The sequence below is a fragment of the Thalassophryne amazonica genome, chromosome 1 (assembly GCF_902500255.1).
Source record: "Thalassophryne amazonica chromosome 1, fThaAma1.1, whole genome shotgun sequence".
NCBI lineage: Eukaryota > Metazoa > Chordata > Actinopteri > Batrachoidiformes > Batrachoididae > Thalassophryne > Thalassophryne amazonica.
The window spans coordinates 54,952,818-54,976,829 of record NC_047103.1 but is presented as its reverse complement, the minus strand read 5'-3'; the positions used below and the strand labels follow the sequence as shown (position 1 = coordinate 54,976,829).

At 42.0% G+C, this 24,012-nt stretch overlaps 1 protein-coding gene across 2 annotated transcripts in view; it reads left to right on the top strand.

Annotated features, from left to right (window-relative positions):
• The window catches only part of jph1a (junctophilin 1a), a 147,018-nt gene that overhangs the window by 100,602 nt on the left and 22,404 nt on the right, over window positions 1-24,012 (top strand). For both annotated transcript variants that reach the window (XM_034170251.1, XM_034170242.1), the window contains one exon: window positions 9,574-9,692. In XM_034170251.1, coding sequence (XP_034026142.1) covers window positions 9,574-9,692 — 119 coding nt within the window. The remainder of the gene's footprint in view (window positions 1-9,573; window positions 9,693-24,012) is intronic.

Below are 24,012 nucleotides of genomic sequence, written 5' to 3'. Positions count from 1 at the left end.
CAGTCACACCTCGACTCCCATCATCCTCTGCCTGTCACTTCCCACCACCAGACATCCTGTCTGTGAGCAGCAGTCTGCATCGCTTCCTGCGTCTGCCTGCGGCTCTGTGCTCGTTCTACCTAAAGGGAACAGTTAACATCATTACAATATGTCACGGGCATGCGATTTACACGCGTGATGCATTCATGCCTCCCCTCAGTTGGCTCTGCATTTCACACATTTCAGAAATAGAAGCACGTTTATCCTTGTGGTAGAGCATGTGGGTCGAAGTCATTGTGTGGCATTTCAGTTGGAAGGACTTCATTACACACAAATGGTTTTTTTCCATGAATGTGGTCAGTAATCTGCATGTATCAACCGGCGGCATGTGTGGTGCTGGTAAATATGGTTAAAGTGAAATGATCACAGTGTATCAGTATCCACAATGATTACACCTAATTTCAAGTATAAGTGAAATATTTGTTTTAGTGTAGAATCATAGGTAGAGTGGTATTCTCTAGAGCACTGTTTACCCAGTCTGGTCCTCTGGACCCAAAATATTGTACATTTTCCCACTTCTCCAAGCTCCAGCTGCACATAATGAGCCAAAACAGGTGTGTTCAACCAGTTTTTGATGGGTTGAACTCACTTAATTCAACTGATCTGATCTGAGTTCATCGGGGATAAATGGAAAATGTGTAGTACTTTGGGTTCTGATGGCTAGAATTGGGGAAACAGTGCATTCCTTCAACAAGGCATAACACCACAGCCTCTGGAGCAATTGCTGGACTTGGACAAGTTGATTGGAGTAAACAAGCAATGAACAGGGTGAGTGGTGACGTCAGCGGATCACATCAGAGCGCAGCTCGTCTGAATGATTATAACAAGAAGTTAAATCTATGATAAACATGGGAATAAATACTTTAACAGCTGCAGACAAGAAGGAAAAAACACACAACTGTTTTATCAAGCCTTGACAATGTAAACAAGTCAAATAATTATCTTTTTAGACGGCTCAAAATGCTTTCTGCTGCTTGTTAGGTGCGCGCCTGCGCGAACGGCTCAGGCTGCAGCCTCCTCTGTGATTAGAGCTGTTTCAACGGCGAATTTGCAGAAAACATGATTAATCCGCCACAAAATAATTATTTTATATACGCAGTGTCCAGCGCAGAGCGCGTGGCAGCCGGTAGAACAAAGAACGGCGTCCAGCTGTGAACACAGCAGGTGGGATCGTCAGGACACAGGTCGTGCTGCTGCGTGAAACAAAACACTCGTGTCAGTGCTCCGTTATGTTGTTGGATGGTGTTTTTGGGGATCCATAACTACATCTGTACATTTCCACAGCTGGACTGGCACTGACTGGCAGGTATGTCGATGTCTACCATGGTACTTTGGGTTTATGTGGGGTGTTTGTTATGCAATCGCAAATTGTCCGCAAATCAGATGCAAAGCTGACGTAATACAATGGCTTTATTCGTGGCCACTCTCTATGCAGTCACTACATCTTATTTTAGCTTGTGATGTGGACGTGATAGGCACGCAATACATCCCTTTTACACACTGTCCCAGTCCGCTGCCAAGCCACAATACCCTGTCAGTTGCGGATATCAGCGGATAACGGTGGATATACAGCGCATAGATTGAGTATGAAAGGCGGATGTCATCCGCAGCCAAAATTTTGTGCAGCTCAAAAATCCTGGCAACGGAAAAACGTGCCTCTGTGAATAATTGCGGACGTGTGCAGTTGTCGGCCGACACTATCCGGATAGTGCAGACGTTTAGCGAATATGAACCAATTCTGTGCACAATTCATATGCAAATCATCCTAAATGCCAGTGGGACTGGGCCTTAAAGTGTCTTATCCAAGCAGACAGACTGGTAGCATGAAACAGTTACACCTGGAAACAAACCCCAGTCTACAGGTTAATTATCCACCTTTTACGCCGCTTAGCAATAAGTAGAAGAAGACAAAATACAGTGTGGAGTAAAATGATGTTTGACATGTTATACATATGGCATTCATGTTTCCTTGAGAAGATGACCATCTTCGTCATTGCAAACAAACATCTGTTTTCATTGAGGGCATGCTCAGATGGTTAATCAGGCCAAGCTTTGCATGAGGAGTTTGGTTGATGAAGGTTGAATGGTGATGGAAATGACTTGCATGTGAACTGAATTAAAGTATGGGAGAGTTGCACTACATCAGCCTCACTGTCCCTTCCTATGTTCCAGTTGGAAGTGAAGACAGGCACAGTGAATGTCTTGCTGTGTTGGACTTTCTAACTTGTGGTTTCTGCCACTATGAGCCACCCAAAACTTAGACTTCACATGTTTAGATAGACAATCCTAATCATCAAGGATAGGTGACTCATCGGGTGCGCTCAACCTGGCTTAGCCGCCCATTCAAAGCTGTTCCTTGTGGTGTGGCTATAGCTTCTTGGAGCCACAGGAGAGAGTTGAGTGCCAGGTCGGGACCAAAGGTAGAGCTACGTCAACCAGAGGTGCTACTCCAGCCTAGCCACCCCATATCTGTGTTGAGGGTCACAGGGGGCTGGAGCCTATCCCAGCAATCACAGGCGAGAGGTGGGGAGGAAGGAAGCCAGACCACCCGGAGAGAACCCACACAAGCACAGGGAGAACATGCAAACTCCACAGAAAAGAACAAGTGGGAATTGATCCAATAACCTTCTTGCTTTGAGGCAACAGTGCTAATCACTAAGCCACTATGGTGCCATAGGTGAATATATATTATCATAGAGTAGTGTTCAGAATAATAGTAGTGCTATGTGACTAAAAATATTAATCCAGGTTTTGAGTATATTTCTTATTGTTACATGGGAAACAAGGTACCAGTAGATTCAGTAGATTCTCACAAATCCAACAAGACCAAGCATTCATGATATGCACACTCTTAAGGCTATGAAATTGGGCTATTAGTAAAAAAGTAGAAAAGAGGGTGTTCACAATAATAGTAGCATCTGCTGTTGATGCTGCAAACTCAAAACTATTATGTTCAAACTGCTTTTTTAGCAATCCTGTGAATCACTAAACTAGTATTTAGTTGTATAACCACAGTTTTTCATGATTTCTTCACATCTGCGAGGCATTAATTTTGTTGGTTTGGAACCAAGATTTTGCTGGTTTACTAGTGTGCTTGGGGTCATTGTCTTATTGAAACTCCCATTTCAAGGGCATGTCCTCTTCAGCATGAGGCAACATGACCTCTTCAAGTATTTTGACATATCCAAACTGATCCATGATACCTGGTATGCGATATATAGGCCCAACACCATAGTAGGAGAAACATGCCCTTATCATGATGCTTGCACCACCATGCTTCACTGTCTTCACTGTGAACTATGGCTTGAATTCAGAGTTTGGGGGTCATCTCACAAACTGTCTGCAGCCCTTGGACCCTAAAACAACAATTTTACTCTCATCAGTCCACAAAATATTCCTCCATTTCTCTTTAGGCCAGTTGATGTGTTCTTTGGCAAATTATAACCTCTTCTGCACATGTCTTTTATTTAACAGAGGGACTTTGCGGGGGACTCTTGCAAATAAATTAGCTTCACACAGGCGTCTTCTAACTCTCACAGCACTTACAGGTAACTCCAGACTGTCTTTGATAATCCTGGAGCTGATCAATGGGTGAGCCTTTGCCATTCTGGTTATTCTTCTATCCATTGTGATGGTTGTTTTCCATTTACTTCCACACATCTCTGGTTTTTTGTCCATTTTAAAGCATTGGAGATCATTGTAGATGAACAGCCTATAATGTTTTGCACCTCCGTATAAGTTTTCCCCTCTCCAATCAACTTTTTAATCAAACTACGCTGTTCTTCTGAACAGTGTCTTGAACGTCCCATTTTCCTCAGGCTTTCAAAGAGAAAAGCATGTTCAACAGGTGCTGGCTTCATCCTTAAATAGGGGACACCTGATTCACACCTGTTTGTTCCACAAAATTGACGAACTCACTGACTGAATGCCACACTACTATTATTGTGAACACCCCCTTTTCTACTTTTTTTTACTAATAGCCCAATTTCATAGCCTTAAGAGTGTGCATATCATGAATGCTTGGTCTTGTTGGATTTGTGAGAATCTACTGAATCTACTGGTACCTTGTTTTCCATGTAACAATAAGAAATATACTCAAAACCTGGATTAATCTTTTTAGTCACACAGCACTACTATTATTCTGAACACTACTGTATATCATATACACATTTTAATTTTTAGTCCCCATTGCTACATTGAAGGCTTTTAGATATTGTTGATATTTTGGATGAACATGACTGCGCCAACATTTTTTTAGTATGCAGAGTTTTGACCAAAATGATAAAGAGTCAATCAAAAGTAAAGCTTCTGTGAACATTGGACCTTATATGATAATTACCTTCACCAAGGAGATTATGATTTCATTTCTGCCTTGTCTGACTTGTATGGATTTCACCAGGATTACTCAAAAGTTTCAGAGAGCTACCCTTTGAAGGACTGGAGCATGGGCCAAGAAAGACCTCATTAATGTGTTAGTGCTGATCTACTAGGTGTAGACGCAAAGCCAGTAAATAGTGTTGCAGGATAGTGTATATTAGGGATGAATACATATCCAGATACATGGGCTATGATACAGTCAGGAAGAATACTTTTTATGATGATCAGTTTGTTTGCATGCGATATGATGTAATCAAAGAAAAATTATTTGTTTAATGTCGACATCCGTTTTCCACGATAACTCAGAATAAGCCAAAAGTGACATTGTTTACCTTCAAAGACATATTTCATGAAAACCATGGACCTAGGGCAGCACCACATTAAGCAGCAGAAAGCAGAGCATAGAAGAAGCCCAGAGGAAGAACCCAGCTGTTTAGCATAGTATAAATAGCATAGCAAATCCTTTCTCTTCTGAGCTGGCATGACAGTTTTAACAAATTGTGAGCCAACCTTAAAGTTCAAACGGGTACATTTATTTGCTATACTGCCTACCACTATATGACATGTTGATTTGTTGTTACCTCTTTAGGTAACATCCTGGTGACCAGTCTCCTGAGAGCCTCACACCAACTTTTGAAATTTATGAGAGATTAGTTTAGATTACATTACATTACATTAGATAGAACTTTATTGATCCGTTGGGGAGACAACTTCAGGGAAATTGAGGTTCCAGCAGCAATGTAAGGCAACACACAGGGTAAGAAGCACACGGAGCATCAAAAGTGAAAGTAAAAAAGAAAAACAGTTTGCAATATAAATACAAATAGAAATATCAGACATACTAATCAATACTGGTTTACTGGTTACTACTGTTCCTCTCATTCCCGACCTCTGTCTTCCTGTTACTGAAGACTTAGTTGTAGCAACTGCTTAAATCAACCAATTTATAATGTTAAAATTGAGCCGTTTACTTGTACTTTAAAATCATTTTTTGATTTGTATTGGTTATATAGACCACCTTTCATTCATATGATCCAAGGCTTGAAAGAGCGGTTGAGTTTCTTGTAGTTGAAAGGCCTGCTGCATTTTGTTAAATGTATGCAATCTACTGAATGCTCTGCTATTTATTGCACTGTTTTATTGTTAAGGTGCATATGTAATACAACTGGATGTCACTTTTTGCAACAGAAAAGTATTCTTAGGTACCATCCATCGTGAAGCTGAAACATATTCTAGCCCATTCTGTGGTGGAATCACACTGGGAATAATGTGCATTTCAAACACTGTCCTCTTCATTATACATTGACTGACATGCTGCAAAATTGTTCTGAATATTCCAGCTGGACAGCGGATACTTTCCAGTGGCTGTGCTGTCTGCAAACATATCATGAGTGTGTCCATTGTTCCCGGGGGACACAGGGGCTTACAGTATTTCTGGAGAGGAAGCGGTGTCATGCATTTTAAGATCGCACTGTCCCGGCACATCCAAAAACAGGACAAGCCAGAGTCTGAGGATAGAGAAGCAGTCTGAAATAGAGACATCTGTCCATTTAGGGTCAAGCTGACATAACGAGGGAGGAAGGGAGCGAGACGGGGAGATGGGATACGGGAGAAGATGGGGAGGGAGCATCCTCAGCAGGGTGAACAAGCATCGAGAAAAACAAGAGAATTGGCTAAAAGAAAGAAAGAGGAAGATGGATGAGTGGGGTTAAGCAGGGCACCAGCCACTGCTGTTAATAATTAGTCGTAGTTTTGACAGCCCGTCTGGGTCTTTCACACTCCATGTTGCAGTGTTGTGTACTGCTCAAGGTGAGGATGTGTTAAAGGGGACATATTGTGCAAAATTGCCTTTTATCTACATTTTACAATTTGAATAAGGTGGGGGACTCTTGTTTCATGCCCTCGGAGTTGTGAAAAGTTATGTCTGTGTGTGTAGAAAATGCAGTGTTAGAAGCAAAATTAGGGCTGAAACAGTTCATGCTAGACCTCTGTGACTTATGTCACAGACTGGCAGATACACCCATCGAGCCGGTCAGCACTCAGTGGGGATGTTCATACAGTCTGTGGATAAGATGGAGATGCACCCCTCTCTCAGAAAGGAAAGGGGTGTGGCAAGCAGCAGCCCCTTTCTATTTAAAGTGACATCCACAGTAACAGATTATATGTATATATATGTATGTATGTATGTATGTATGTTACTGTGGATGAATATAACATGAAGAACATGAATATATTTGTGAGAAATCAATTCTTACCCGAGGCCAAAATATGGCCATTGGGTATTGCAAAGACTTTGCATCCATCTGTCCATCCCTCTGTCTGTGCTCAGCATATGTCCAGCCCTATTACTGCCAAGGTCTTAAAATTCACAGGGAACTTTCACAGACAGCTTCAAAGATGGCTAACCTTGACCTATTTTAAGAGGTCTAAAGGTCACATTCTGTTTCCTATTGTTATGCTCATACAGCCGAGGGTATTATAGCATTGTGTTATTTTTAAAAATTAAGACACACGATGCATATCACTTTTAAGAATTCTACTGTTAAAGGTGACTGTTTATTTTTGTTGTTTTGTATAATAAAAAGCCTTAGTTTGCAATGTTTAAATTCAATTCCAGTGAAGTTCGAAAGCAAAAGACGTGGAGTGGGGGGGGATGCAACTGAAATATTTGTGTCTGCACAAGTAGAAAAAGTTAGGAACGGACTCTGCTGATGGAAGAAGGGAATGTCCTTCCTTTTCTGTCCATATGTCATCCAGCTGTCTAGTCGTGACACTTGGCATGTCTGTCTGTGTGCACAAATATGTGTATTTGTACAGTAAACCTCTGTGGTGTATTCATAGGATTTGTTAAGCAGGTCACTCTCAGCCTCAGTCAGTGTCACCATCACACACTCCCATAATGCCTCTGAGTGTTAAGGTTAAACTCACATTATTGCCCTTTCAATCAGCCAATCCAGATCCAGATCACCTCCAAAATTCAGTGGAGTCTTCCATGCCCTAATATCTATCTTTGGTAAAAATCCACGAAGTAGTTTTGTACTCCTTCAAAGCTTATATAAAGGGAACTCTTGATCCAGAATCCGAATCTGGATCACCTCCAAAATTTGGTGAGAATCCGTGAAGTAGTTTTGATGTAATCCTTCAAAGCCTCTATAAAGTTAAATCTTGATCCAGAATCCAAATTCATTGGAGTCTTTCATGTTCTAATATGCATCTGTGGCGCAAATTTGATAAGAATCCGTGAAGTAGTTTGGACATAATCCTTCAAAGCATATATAAAGTGAAATCTTGACCCAGAATCTGGATTTGGATCTGGATCATCTCCAAAATTTACTGGGTTTTTCCATGGTCTAATATGTATCTGTGGTGAAAATTTTGTCAAAATCTGCAGTAGTTTTGACGTAATCCTGCTAACAGACAGACAGACAAATAAATAAACACTGATGATTTTATTACGTCCTTGGTGGACGTAATTATGTTTGCAAAGAGTTTTCACAATTATGCTTTGTCTTCTGTAAAATGCATAATACAGGAAAACGCTACATGACCAAAAATATTTGGTCACTTGACCGTCACACCAACTCCATGTGAGCTTCTTGGATGTTTCATTCTAAAATCTTATGGCTTATTATGGAGTTGCTGCCCACCACAGAAACACTTCAGGAGTCTGTTGTGAGTGATGCAACGGATAAGTGATTTTTACACTCTACCCCACACTGACCAGCTTCATTCTGTGAGTTTTTGTGGTCTCCCGCCGCATGGCTGAGCTGTTCTTGCTCTACATCACAATTTGACTTTACAATAACAGCACTTAGCAGGGCAGAAATATTACATAGGGGTCATCCTGTCACAGTGCCACATTTAAAATCACTGATTGCTTAATTCTACCATAATTGTTTGCGCATAAAGATTGCATGGCTATGTGTTTGATTTTGCGCACCTGTTACCTATGGTTGTAGCTGAAACACCAAAAACTCGCCAATGGCAAACTGTCCAAAAATTTGCGTCATACTAATCGACCCAAAGCAGTGTTCCAAATATGACAAGGCACATGCATGTCTCTGAAACAGCAGATCAGATGGTGGGGGTCCATACTGCACTTCAAAACGCTTTCGGCGGCTAAAGGTGTGACCTTCCTCCACGATAGGAGATCAAAGCTTAGTGCAATGAAGTTAACGGAGGCTACGTTGAAAAATAATGCAAGAGGAATCTTTCTCCTGTGATGTTTTCTGGGTGAGGCTAAGAACCTTTTTGAAGTACCCTCATAACTGTGACCACCAGGTTTTATATTTGATTTGTGTTTATTGGTTGGCCCCTGCAAAATGGAGTGGAGGTGTGAAATTTTACTCCACTTTTTTAAAAACCTCCACCAGCATGGCCAGAAATGAATTGTGTGTTTTGTACTATACTACTCAAAATGTGAAAGATGAATTCTGCCAAAAGGTTGCAGAATAGGATAGTTTGCATCAGCGAAGCGCTGATTACATTTTTAGAAGATTCAAAATGTTTGATTATATCTGTTTTTTCTCTTTCATCTCTTCCCTTCTGCTTCAGTAATACCCTTATGACATCACAAAGATCTATACATATGTTCTACAAATGCGTTGTACAGACATGCATTCTCTGCATGTGCCTTCTAATTTGTGATTTAATTCAACAGAAAATGGTCTAATTTTGCAATGTTATTGCGGTTGGCCTGATGTGGCGTGGTGTGAGGCGATGCATTCTATCCTGACTGTGTTTGGGCCGTGCGCTTGTGCGGTCCAGCAGCAGTGCACTGCACCAGATTAGATTAAGGTCTTGCTAGGACATGGCTGCACTCCATTTGGAAAATCAGGATTTGGATGTGATGTAGAAGCACAAGGGCAGGCGTTATGTTATCCCTCGGGGGCCTGGCCGAGTGATACAGCTCAAAGATGAGGACAGAGAAGGAGAAAGAAACAGGAAAAGATCAAAATGTTAGCAGACAGAAGCTTTCATGTTGTTTCTAACTGATAGGGCCAGTGTCATTCCAGCCCATTCAGTAAGAGCACTGACAGAGGAATAGCTCTTTTTTGTCATTATCTGAAGGGAAAATTTGGACTGTGTGGCTCTCTGTAAATATGTGTTTTACCTCTGAGTTACGACACAACTCTCGTATTCTTTTTGTTTCTGCAGAACAGCCCACGCCAGGACAAAAAGTGAAGCTGCAGACCAGGCCGCCATCTCCGCCGTGCATGACTCTGAAATTGCCAGAGCGGTTGCTAGGGAACTTTCCCCCAACTTCTACCAACCAGGTAATCATTTAGAGCCTCAACCATCTGTATAAAGCCATAAACACAACAATGGTGGCCCTAAGGCGTGGGTACAGCAGAGCCTTAGTTAGTTTAAGGACTTGTAATGCACCTCCAAGCTTTTTAAAACATTTGGTTTGATTGTGTTTGACTAAAAAACACAAGTAGAGCTCTGTAGAGTGAAGTACTGTGATCGATAGGAGACACAACACTTTTAAACTGAGACAACACCAGCAAAAGCAAAAAACAAAAGTGCCTGCATCAGTTCAACAACAGGTAGTTGCATCAGCCACATCTTTTGATCCATTCACACTCTGACGATTTGCACGGTGTTTGCTGGAGGAGAGTGAAGAATTGCTCACTGTTGACCAGCGGTGAGGTCCGCCAGAGTCCGCAGAAGCTAAGTTTACATTGGTTGGGCAACGCTGATGTTCACTGTGGTCCCAAAAAAATTTTCAACATGATTAAAATCTTTTGCTAAAACTCCAGCAAGAATTGAGCTCCGTTCTCTCTATGTTACCACCGCTAGTACGCCATTTCTACTCCATTGCCCTCTGCTGGCCTGCACTGGCCACCATCAGAGGCTTGACTGGATGTCCCACCTCCTCTGGATCCCATGGGCATGAAGAAATATGTAGAAATATGAAGGAATGTGTGGAACCTTCCTGGATGACACACAAGTAGCATGTGGCACAATGACAGAGTTACATTGAGTTTATATAGGCTACGTTACCTGATCTCACAAATGTTGAGTCGACGGTCAGCAATGCGAAGCTGCGCAACAGCTCAGAAGTGTGCTACAAATGCTTCGGCCCTCCAACAATTAAAGTTCTCCCTGTTTGAGTCAGTGGACTGTCCCCAAACACCGAGCTCCACCACTACAACGGGACCCTCTGTCGGGCTACGTCATCCTCCACTGGAGACAAGAAATGTGGAACCCTGTGGTGCACCTTCGCTGAGGTTGCACAGAGATTTTTATGAATCCGCTAAATCGGCCAGTGTAGGCCACTTCACGTCATAGTGTGAATCGGCCCTTTCAAATTTAAAAATATTGTACAAATAATTAGTGTTTATGAGTTCAATGGTACAAATATTTCATGAGTGAATTAAATATTCATTCCATTTAAAGAATGAAAAAAACATTCATTATTTGCTTTATATAATTGCTAAAATAATTCCTTGATTTATCCTTTATTTAACCAAGTAAATTATTAAGGAAAACAATTCTTATTTACAATAACGACCTGGTGATGCACTTACGAACCGTCAGTGCAGGGTTTGATATTCTATTACTGTTAACGCTACAGCACTGTGTTTTGTAAATATCCTTGTCATTTGATGTTTTATTAATTTATAAACAGAAAAGGGACTTGCATTTTGGTGTTCGTCACTGGTGCTTAATAGTCCAACACAAACTTTAAATAGGAGTCCAACATTGTTCTCAGTCAACTTGGAAAAACAGTTAGATAGTTCAAAAATAATTGCGAGGATGTAGTCTGTGATGCCGTGCACTGACTTTGTGTACTTCCAAAAAAGAGTCTGTATACTTCCTCACTCCAGCGAAAAATCATTTTAGAAATTTGTCCAGCTTTTCATCTTAACTTCATCCTCTTCATCCTAACGGCTCTTCATGCCTCCAGACGGCTTACGGCGTGGTTGATTTGTTTTTTTCGTGTTAGAAGAATTAGCTCCTTCAAATTGTCATCCACAAGCAAAGCAAACTCCGGCATGTTTAGCTAAACACCGCCCCCAGTAGTGTGAGCATGCGCGGTGCTCGGGGTGTGCAATAGCACATTTCATATAACACCAAAATTGCACGCTAAAAAGAGCTATTGCATGGTCAATGAAACACAATGGCAAATGAATGAATAATCCATGTCACATGACATACAAGCCACCAATCAAATGACAAGGATCCACTCAGCCGTTATATAAAATTCAATACGAAAATACCCTCTGCCATATGAGCGTAAAAATAAGAAACAGAATGTGACCTTTTGACCTCTTAAAATAGGTCAAGGTTGGTCATCTTTGAACTTGTCCGAGGTCTGTGTCCCAAGAATGCTCACTGTGAATTTGAAGACCTTTGCAGTAATAGGACTCCACTTATGTTGAACTCAGATGGACGGACGCATGCATACCTGATGGCCATATTTTGGCATCGGGTAATAAGTGCTTGCAAACACTTTAAAGCTTTACTGTGAATATTTTAATGACGATGATCAAACACAGTGGCGATACCGACAAGGAAAAACTCACTTTGCATTTTATGTTATTTTAAAGGAAGAAGCATTCTTAAAATGCCACTTTGTCCTTTCAAACCATTTTTTTAGGAAATGTATAACTAGTGAACAGCTCAGTACTTTGAACAATGATGTGTGCACAACTCTGCACTTACAGTACGAACTGTAAGTGCAGAGTTTGGTGTTGTATTACTGTTAACACTACAGCACTGTGTTTTGTAAAGCATAGCCCACTTCAATAGAGTCACTGTGCTCTGGTTGGAAGCCTTGTTGTGGGTTTCAAAGGCCTGTTGTAACCACTGTGCAATACTTAGCAACATTTACAGTTAAACCTCTGTCAACAAAAAAGCAAGTTGGTGTTAAAAGGATTTTTTTATTATTATTATTATTGTTGTCATTATTCTCACTGTGAAATGCAGAAATAGCTTTGAGGCACATGTATGTTAGTTTTATCAGGAAAACCAACTGGAGCCATTCCTAGCTGTCAAACATTATGACTATAATCAAACTAAGATTTACTCAAATAATTGTCTCAGTTTAAATAGATATGTATTAAATTACATATCTTTGCAAGATTTTGTATCTGCTTACACCATAGACTTCCCTTAAGAAATAGATGAGCTGATGAGATTTTAAGGTTGTGTGATGCATATATTTGCATACTAAGGATGAAGTGATTTTCTTGCAATCATACATGGTAGGCACTTGACAGATATACAATAGGTACCTTTTGAGTAGATGAGCTTATTGCATTTCAGGGTTGTGTGGTGGGTACAATTGCATATCAGCAAGTGAACAAATGAAATTACTTTTTTCTAACATCAGAACTTGAAAATGTATTGTATTTTATTGTGAGTTTATGTTTAGACGGACATTGCACATTGATGGGACACATAGAGAAGTGATTCCTCTGTAAGGTCTCAGGCCCATTTTGTGTTGTTATCCTTATCAATAGGGCAGGGATCACCAACCCTACTCCTGGAGATCACCCACTGTGCATGTGTTCCTTGTAAACATGCTGCAAACACAGATGATTAGTCACGTCTGGTGTTTCCTAGGTTATGATTCTCTGTGCACATCTGACTTAGTTAATTAGCAATGGGTGGAGGAAAACATGCAAAGCAGGTGATTTCCAGGAGTAGGGTTGGTGGCCCCTGACCATGAGACACTCATCCAGGGGCAGGGCAAGTTACATCCACTGTCAAAGCCAGTACCTATTTACAGGTGGATGGACTGAAGCAAAGCAGATGGGGTGCCCTGTCTACAGCCACAGACAGGTAGTGTCACAGGGAATCAAACCTAGGTCTACATATTGGAAGCCCAATTCCTTATCCCACTGAGACACTAGCTCTACTAATAGGATACATAGATATACGTGTGTGTGTGTGTGTGTGTGTGTGTGTGTGTGTGTGTGCGTGTGCGTGTGCGTGTGCGTGTGTGTGTGTGTGTGTGTGTGAGAGAGAGAGAGAGAGACAGAGAGAGAGAGAAAGAGAGACAGAGAGAGAGAGAAAGAGAGAGAGCGGGAGAGAGGCATCACTGTAAAGGATTACATCAAGGATCGGCTCTGAGTTCTTTCTTGTTTGCAATGGTGATGGATAGGTTGATGGACGAGATCAACCAGGAGTCTCCATGAACTATGATTTTTAGATGACGTTGTGATCTGTTGTGACAATAGAGAGCAAGGTGAGACAAGCCTGGAGAGGTGGAGATACGCTCTGGAGAGAAGGGGAATGAAAGTCAGTTGGAGCAAAACTGAGTATGTGTGTGAATGAAGGAAGTAGCATGGTGAAATAGTGAGCTTACAAGGAGTAGAGGTGGTGAAGGTTGACGAGTTTAAATTCTTGGAGTCAACTATCCAAAGTAAAGGAGAGTGTGGTAGAGAGGTGAAGAAGAGAGTGGAAGCAGGGTGGAGTGGGTGGAGAAAGGTGGCAGAAGTGATTTGTGATGGAAAGATATCTGCAAAAGTGAAGTGGAAAGTTTACTAGACAGTAGTGAGATCAGCTGTGTTGTATGTTTTCAAGATGGCTGCAATAACGGAGTTGGCAGTGGCAGAGTTGAAGATGTGATTCCCAGGGTATATAAGGAGAAGGATGCTGAGGATGGAGCCACCTGACCTGAGGAGAAGAGGGAGGCCAAAGAGGAGGTTTATGGATGTGGTGAGGGAGGACATGCAGGTTGATGTTACATAAGAAGATGCAGAGGACAGGTTAAGATGGAAACAGATGAACAGCTGAAAGAAGAACATTGAGTGTCTGCCTCAGATGGTAAAACACTATAGAAATGAAGTCCCTTCAGTATTATTTATATGATAACACTTTTTCCTTGAAATGTACAAATGGTGAACGTATACTCCTATCAAAAGAAATAAAATCTACTCCAGTGTTCTGCCTGAACATTTAACAGGCAAAATGCCACACTAAAGCTAATAGTAGATACGTCAGCGCGTCAAGCAAAATCTGTTTAGTTAATTTACGAGGTAATCTGAGTTTTACAAGGTTATGCCTGACATGTAACTCTGCAGCAAGCAGCAGAGATCCTTTTAGGTCAAAGAGCTTGTGCTGCAGGTCAGGTCAAAATGGTAAATGGACTGCATTTATATAGCACTTTTCCATCTGCATCAGACGCTCAAAGCGCTTTACAATAATGCCTTACAACCACCCCGATGTCAGGGTGCTGCCATACAAGGTACTTACTACACACCGGGAGGAACTAGGGGATTAAGGACCTTGCCTAAGGACCCTTCGTGATTTTCTGGTCAGGCTGGGATTTGAATCGATCCTCTGGTCTCAAGCCTAACGCTTTAACCACTAGACCATCACCTCCCCCAAAGACAGACGACAAGGGTGAAGAGAAAGCCAAAAAAAAAAAAAAAAAGATTAGGAATGTCTTTTTCATGTTCATTCTAAGAGTTTTCTAAGATTTTGTGAATTTATGCAGATTTAGACAACTAGTCATCTTGAAATATAATCCCACTTTTGAATAAACAAGTTCGTCTTCACAGAAAAATCACATGTATTAGTGGCAGCCCTTTTGTATCCCGTTATATATTTAGACCTATGAGCTAACTGACCTTGGACCCTTGCCAGAACACACCACAAAATAGTGTCTGAGAAATAAATCGACAATGGGAACCATCCGAACACATCTTCTCACTAATCCACAGAAACGACCGGCTCGGTCGGCAGACGTCCTGCGGCTTGTTTGTTGTTGTGGAAAAGGGCGTTCATGCTCAGCAGTCTGGGGGTGTGAGGAGAGTGTCTCTGCCTTATAAGTCATACCATGAATGAGAGCGTGGCTGACGCCATAATCATGCCATTTGTACTGCCATATTTAAACGTTCGGTTACGTCATCTTATCCACTAACCCCAAATGGAAGGCAGTCACCTGTAAATAGCCACACCCCATTTAACAGCATAGGTTCCCTATGACATAACAATATAAAGAAATGGCCTATGTTTATGTTTGGTGCTGGTTCATAGTTTATCCTTTAGCAGGTTATGCTGTTTCATTATAAACAATGTCCCGTAGTTGCAACTTGCTGGCAAGTTTTGCAGAAGTAACCTCAAAGAAAAACTAGAGTTTTTTTAGAGCACTACTTCCACCAACACATCTGTAAATATCAGAGGTAAATGTTAGCAGGATTATAGAAAAATTCTGAAACCAATTTTCTTGAAACTTGCCAAAATGGTAAGTTATGTCCCAAGAAATAACTATTAACTCTTGTGCAGCTGGAGTTGCAATAGAAAACCCAAATCAAAATGTGGATCCCAAACCAAACCTTATGTGGTGATCCTGGAAAAAGTCCAGTGAAATCTCATGAAATTGTTTTTCAGATTTTTTTTTTTTTTAATAGAAATATTCTGGTAACCACAGGTGCTTACTGTAATTTAAGAGAGGGACAGTACTGTCATTTTTTTATAGTAATAACCTCTTGTATTTTACAACAGGTACACTGTAGAATAACAGTAAAATGCTGACAACTCCAGCTGCCAGTAGGTTGTTAACATGTTAATACATGTTGGTTCATATGCATGATTTTTTTTTCCCTTAAACATCTAAACGTTATCTCTTAGGAAATTCTTGAAAATGTTGAAAAATGCCCTATCTCCCAATGTTAAAGAAAAATTCTTGAATTTGCCCTCTTAATTGAATCCACTCGACAAATTAATGGTTTCTTCCTTGGCCCGTACCTCATGCTTTCACCAAGTTTCAAGCAATCTGGTTTAGTAGTTTTTATATAATTCTGCAAATAAACAGACAAACAACACTGAAAAGCATTCAGAAATGTCTGAAGGGCAAAACCTTCTATTCATGTCTCAACATCAAAAGGAATTCCTGTGACTTCTAAATAATCTGCTGTTCTTCTTCAGCTTCTACCTCCACAGTGGAAATATTCTCACTCAGTCCCACATTTCTAATGAGTCCTGCAGGATAACAACCAGGGATCAAAACCCCTTTGTTGTTTGGAATCAATATTTCAGATGTACAGCAGATTATCGGCCAGAATGGCCGTGTACATGCCAAAAGGGCTGGTCGGGGTCACAGGTACCCTTTTCCTTTATGGTTTGATCACACGCATCACTCTGGAGAGCTGCAGAGAGGGTTAGCTGGGCATAGCTTACAGCGTGACGTTAATTGGGTTATATTTGGTGCTGATGTGTGCTTAGTGGAGTCCAATGGAGACATAGCTGAAATCCTTATGTTCTCAGAGGAGCTTGGCCCTGCACCAAGGCTGACACAGAGCAGCTGTCCCTTCCTTCAGCAAGGGCACTGGGCGGGTGGAAAGTGAAGGGGGGCACAGAGGGGCTCCCACTCCGCCATGTTTGACCCAGTCAAGGTACACTGGGACCAGGAGGAATCATAAATGCCAGGATCTGTCAGTGTCGAAAACTAGACGCGAGCAGGTGCTACTTTATATACAGAGCAGCAGGTGTTACAAGACAGTAGTTGCCTTGAAGTTTAAAGTTATGCAGCAATGCCTTCTGACTTTCAAGGATGCAGTAGATCAACTGTATTAAGACACCATTAGTTCAGGTGAATCTGAAAAGGATACTTTACCCATCTTTGAATATAGAGTTTATTTTACTGTACTTTTAAAAGCTCAAGAAACCCACAGTATGCATTGGTTCAGGCTGACGTGAAGCAGTGTGGCAAATATGAGTGTTTTTTCTTTTTTAAATTCCCAATAACTTTTAGACTTCAAATAGGATGTTAATTAAAATTAAGTGTGGCTTGGCCAATGGTGAGGTCAAGTGCTGCACCAAATTTAAGATATAGCTCCATACAGGAGCAAAGTATGACTCTACAAATGTATACATTCGGTAGTTCACAAAAGGATAGGTTCTTCTAAACCATTAACATTTAGGGTTCTAGTGGGGTAGAGATTAAAATTGGATATACACTGGCCAACACTGAGGTAAGGTTCTGTGCCATAATTTAGTAATATGCATCACATAGGCGGGTAGTGGACCTCAGGAAACCTGTACACCCTAAAGGTAATTAACAAAAAGTTCTGACACCAATAACATTTAAGATTCTTTTCCAAACTTGACAGAATTTAAGTATGCACTAGCCCCTTCTATAGAGGGCCTGTTACAAACCCTTTTCAGATCTGTCAAAGAGCAGCCAAGATTAGCCTGGAAACCTCAAGCAAATTTACTGACACATTATGTTTGTACAGGGTGACCCCAAAAAAAGAACCCATAAAAATTGTAACAAATCCTACTTAAACGTCAGTCTGTGTACGATCATTCCCCAAAATTTCACTAATCTTGGTCGCTTTGCATAAAAGTCCTGTTCTTTCCAAATTATGCTCCAAGTGGTATGATTTGGTGGCGAAATAGGCCTCCAAGCAAAATGTCATTTCCTTGGTTGACCAAGATACGAGGTCTGTTAGAAAAGTATCTGACCTTATTATTTTTTTCAAAAACCATATGGATTTGAATCACGTGTGATTACATCAGACATGCTTGAACCCTCGTGGGCATGCGAGAGTTTTTTCACACCTGTCGGTTACGTCATTCGCCTGTGGGCAGTCTTTGAGTGAGGAGTCGCCCACCCTCTCGTCGATTTCTTTCATTGTTTAGGAATGGCTCAGAGACTGCTGCTTTGTTTGATAACAATTTTTTCAAAAACTGTAAGGCACAACTGAGTGGACACCATTCGATAAATTCAGCTGGTTTTCGGTGAAAATTTTAACGGCTGATGAGAGATTTTGGTCTGTTAGTGTCGCTTTAAGGACGGCCCACGGTGCCTGACGGCGATCTGCGCTCCGAGGCGGCGGCGTCTCGCTATTTCAAGCTGAAAACTTCCACATTTCAGGCTCTGTTCACCCAGGTCATTGTCAGAGAACAGAGAAGTTTCAGAAGAAGTCGGCATGAGGAGTTTATACGGACATTCCACTGTTAGAGGAGATTTTATAATGAAAGAACGTGCTGGCAGATTCGCATGTCGGGCCGGACCCAACCGCGGGGAGTCGCGACAGGAAAAACACCTCCGTTGGAAACCTTAACGGACAAGTTGGAACATGCCCAGCTGTTAAATAATTTCTCAGATACTCACTTGTTGAAAGCCATCAAAAGCCGCCTGAATTTTACAAATGGTTTTCAACACGGAGGTGTTTTTCCTGTCGCGGCGCAGACGGATTTGCGTCGTCACGGAACCGACTCAGCGAATTTGCCCGCACGTTCTTTCATTACAAAATCTCCTTTAACAGTGGAATGTCTGCATAAACTCCTCATGCCGACTTCTTCTGAAACTTCTCTGTTCTCTGATGATGTCCTGGGTGAACAGAGCCTTAAATTAGGAAGTTTTCAGCTCGAAACAGCCAGACGGACGCCACCTCTGACCGCGCCGCGCCGATCCGCTTTGTGAGCTGTCCTTAAAGCGAAAGAAACTCCACAACCTTTCATCAGCTGTTAAACTTTTCACCGAAAACCAGCAGAATTTCTCGAATAGTGTCCACTCGGATATCCCTCACAGGTCCTGAAAAAATTTTGATAAAGCAACGCGTGCCGTCTCCAGCAGCGTCTCAGACAAAAGATTTCAGCCGAGAGGGCTGGACCAGTGCTCACTCAAAGCCTGCCCACAGGCGAATGACGTCACTGACACTCATGAAAAAACTCACGCATGCGCACGAGGGTTCAAGCATGTCTGGTGTAATCGCACGTGATTCAAATCCATATAGTTTTTTTTTTTTATAAAACTGTCGGTTTCTTTTCTAATAGACCTCGTATGTTGGGGAAGACGATTGGATCAATAGTCATCTAGTGGTGAGGTGGCAAATTGCATTATGCCTTCACCCACCACAATTATGTTTCCCTTCATATTTTTGCTTCTTTGGCGACGGGGTTTCATACTCCCTTGCCTTTGCTTGCAATAAGCAATATGATCCTCCATTTTGCAAAAATGAGGGTTATCAAGTTTGTTAGCTTGAGAACCCTTTAAGTAAGCACCCTGAAGCATTGTCTGCTGGTTGCAGACCAGCAGACAATGCTTCAGGAAAAGGCAGAGTAAGTATGTCCCTTTTGGGCTACTGTATCAACATGGTGGTACAACATGATGGCCTCTGTGAAGAGGCCCACTTCCATGTAGATGCAAAGAGCTCATTCTAAGCTTATTGATTTGTTGTTATAGGTAATTATACACTAATGAACAGATGTTTATGAATGCTGTTTTTTGCCATTTCTTATGGGGCGCTTCCTTGGAAAGATGTGCTTTTCATTCGTTCATGTCTCCGGGTTGTTTATAATCTTCCGGCTTGTAAATCAGCTCATTTTCTGCTACATCCTGATCAAAACATTCTTTCCTGCCTCATCAAGGAGCTGCCGTGTTAAGTAATTAATTTCATTTAGCACGCAGGTTGAAAACTGTGGGAAAATCAGGGAGTTGCTGCAGCAGATCTTTCACTGAGAAAAATTGATTGAAATGAAAATGTCACATACTGTAGCAGTTCTGCTGGAGTGGAATCTGGTCACGGTGGAAATCATGATTTCATACTCATCAGACCGACAGAAGCAAAATGTATCAAGAAATCACATCAGTGTGTGTCTCATCTTTCTTCACACATAGTCGCTCACAAACAAAGAACAGGTATCAGTGAAACTGTGGACTTTCTACAGTGTGTGTGTGTGTGTGTGTGTGTGTGTGTGTGTGTGTGTGTGTGTGTGTGTGTGTGTGTGTGTGTGTGTGTGTGTGTGTGTGTGTGTGTGTGTGTGTGTGTGTGTGTGTGTGTGTACATGCGTGTGTATGTAACAGTAGTGGATGCCATCTCGCCAAACCATGGCAGCTCCTCCTTCCCATCTGCCAGTTTGAGTAGGAGAGCGAAAATGGAAAACACTACAAACTTTGTAATGAATCTTAAAAATAACCTTATGAAGAGGAAAGTGAACACACTGAATTCTCAGTCTACAGAGTAGAATTTATGTCACAAACAGCACTTGAAAATTAGATTTAAAGCCAAACTGAAAAATGAACAGAATATTTTGGATAGGAGTTGGACTACCAACCCATAGACCAGGGTTCAAATCCAGGTCTGTGTCCATCGTCCCAGTCCACCCAGCTAGCTGCCTTTGTAGGGGAAGTTACCTGTGATGGGCTCGCAGGGGGGGTCTGGGGATAAGCACCAGTATGATGGGTCTCAGGTCCTGTAGAAGGCTTAAGCAGCTCGCGGCAGTACAGTAAGGTACGGTCACATTAACTATAAGCGACAGCAAGCGATGACTTTCCATACATTTTCAATCAGAGTGGGTGTTTTTCAGCAGCAAGACCCAAGCTGCCTCCAACTATCTGTGGTCAAAATAGAGCAGAAGTCTATTTTATGCAAATACTGAGAGACACGACACAGCGACTAACAGTCGGAGTGAATAGGCAGCAAAATGTCAGCCGGTTGTTCTTTCGAACAAAATTATTGAAGATGGCAAAATTCTCCAAAAAACAGCATATTTCTGTTTCAACCTGATATTTTGTAAAGGTTAGCGAGACATAAACACTCCTAAATTTTAAAAACGCTGTTTTTGTAATCAGATAACCCCTCTGAAGTGATTTACAAGACAACTTACGGATGTGTAGTGTACATGCCTGGAGAATGCCAATCAAGCGACAAAACCAATTCCTTGTCACCCTCATTTGTTGCTAATGTGACTGTAGCATTATACCTTGCCAAATGTGGTGGCAAGTTTTTTCGAGCTCGACACACAGCACCACAGTCTGAGAAAGCTCGCTTAAATCTGTGCCAGTTTTGAAGATGTTCTCTTAATCACCTTGACCATTTTGCATTCAGCTCAGCGGTTCGTCAGTTAGCTTCCAATTACAATCATGCCAAGCACAAAAACAATCACTCACAGATATCAGGAGTTGAGAATGAAGTGTGCACTGTGCCTTCAGTGCTGTCCTGAGCTGAGTATGGCCATGGCTAAGGTGGGTGGGAGTCAACTGAGCTCCAGGAAAAAAAAACTTCTCCAAATTTTGGAGAATGATGTGTCGACTCAGAAGGATTTCGTAGCAAATGCAGACAGACGGGATCTGCTCATGCGTAATCAGACGAGGTTTGTCGCATTATAGCTCTACACGTTAAGGCATGAAACTGTGTCAAACCTGGCCAGGTGAAACTGCAACATAATCAGTAATGGAAAGCTGACAGCTTCAGTGCTGTATTTAGGCTTCCAAATAAATTTAATCATGATAAATCAAGTTACACTTTTTTATTTTCTATATGTTAGGCAGGCTAGTGGACAAGGAGCTGGCCTGCCAATACTGTGCATCCAGGAAGTATTTACAGCGCTTCACTTTATCCACATTTTGTTACAACCTTACTCCAAAATAGAGTAGATTCATTTATTCCCTCAAAATTCTACTCACAACACCCCATAATAACACCAGAAAATAAGTTTTTTGAATTTTTTGTCCATTCTTCTTTGCAGCACCTTTCAAGCTCCATCATGTTGGATGGGGAGTGTCGCTGCACAGCCCTTTTCAGATTTCTCCAGAGATGTTCAATCAGATTCAGGTCTGGAGTCTGACTGGACCACTCAAGGACATTCACAGAGTTGTCCTGAAGCCACTCTGTTGATGTCTTGGCTGTGTGCTTCGGGTTATTGTCCTGCTGAAAGATGAACTGTCGCCCCAGTCTGAGGTCAAGAGCGCTCTGGAGCAGGCTTTCATCCAGGATGTCTCTGTACATTCCTGCATTCATCTTTTCTTCCATCCTGACTAGTCTCACAGTTCCTGCTGCTGAAAAACATCCCCACACCATGATGCTGCCACCACCATGCTTCACTGTAGTGATGGTGCCTGGTTTCCTCCAAACATGACGCCTGGCATTCTCGCCGAAGAGTTCAATCTTTGTCTCATCAGACCACAGAAGTTTGTTTCTCATGGTCTGAGAGTCCTTCAGGTGGCTTTTGCCAAACTCCATGTGAGCTGCCATGTGCCTTTTACTAGAGTGGCTTCTGTCTGGCCACTCTACCATGCAGGCCTGATTGGTGGATTGCTGCAGAGATGGTTGTCCTTCTAGAGGGTTCTCCTCTCTCCACGGAATAATGCTGGAGCTCTGACAGAGTGAACATGGGGTTCTTGGTCACCTCCGTGACTAAGGTCCTTCTTCCCCGAGCGCTGAGTTTAGACGTGTGTCCAGCTCTAGGAAGAGTGGTGAATCCAAACATCTTCCGTTTATGGATAATGGAGGCCACTGTGCTCATTGGGACCTTCAAAGCAGCAAAAATATTTCTGTACCCTTCCCGAGATTCCTGCCTGGAGACAATCTGTCTTGGGGGTCTACAGACAGTTCATTTGACTTCATGCTTGGTTTGTGTCAGCTGAGGGACCTTATATGTAAGCAGATGTGTGAATTTGCATCTCATGTCCAGTCATCTGAATTTACCCCAGATAGACTCCAGTTAAACTGTAGCAACATCTCAAGGATGATCAGTGGAAACAGGATTCACCTTTGAGTTTCATGGCAAAAGCTGTGAATACCCATGTACGTGTGAAAGTTTTTCTTTTTAATAAATTTGTAAAAATCTAGAAAAAAAAAACTTTTCACATTGTCTTTATGGGGTATTGTGTGTCAAATTGGCCTCGGGGTATGTAGGACTTGTTTTTATATTTTAATACTTGTGTCTTCCAAGGTGCTCACTCACCATATTATCTGTCATATCAACCGTTAAAATATGATACCCACAGCGGCAGCATACAAATAATGAATGTTTATGAGCGCAGTGAAATCTTCCATTCAATGAGGTAAAAACAGTTGAATGGAGCATTGCATCTTTCAACAAATTAAAATGTTTTTTTCATTGCATGAATGGAAAGTAGTCATTATTTATTATGTTTCTGTGAAGGCTCTCAGTTGTCCAGGTGGTTTCCATAGTAGAGAAGCTTGAATCTTTGACTGGACTGGGTTGCTTGACGCGAGGATGTTTCGCTTCTAATTGCAGAAGTTTCCTCAGCTAAAATTCTTCCTCTGGTAGTCTGACATAGGTCTTGACTCTTGTAGAGAAGAATAACAGAATCCAGCAAAATGTAGTGTGGGCCGTTGAAGAGGAGGTACTGCTGGCCCACTACCACCAGAGGGCGCCCTGCTTGGAGTGCGGGCTCCAAGCACGAGAGGGCGCCAGACCCAGAGGAAGTGACAGCTGTCACTCATCACACCAGCTGTCACTCATCTACACCATTACTTAAGCCGGACTGCAACTCCACCTCCCCGCCGAGAAATCGACTACCGAGAGGTATTTTCTCTGCTAACTGACACTTTGTGTGTACTAAGCCAGATCTCATTTGCAGCCTTATTCTTGTGGACGTTGCCTTATCTGGGACTTCGGCGTTTGGCGTGACGACGACGACTGCGCCTCACTCTCTGAACAGATAAGAGGTTAGACAAGAGCTGCACGAGTGTGTGATTCGGAGGTGGAGGTTCCCCTCCTGACTGTGTACAGACTGTGGACCACTGAGTGTAAGGACTTACGCTCATTCAACTTGTCTCTGCTTTTTGCCAGCAGTACCAGGGTCGACAGCCGAAGACAGAGGTCACCTGGGGATACGGGACTTGGCAGCTCCGGTGTTCTTCAGACCGTTGGTGGTGG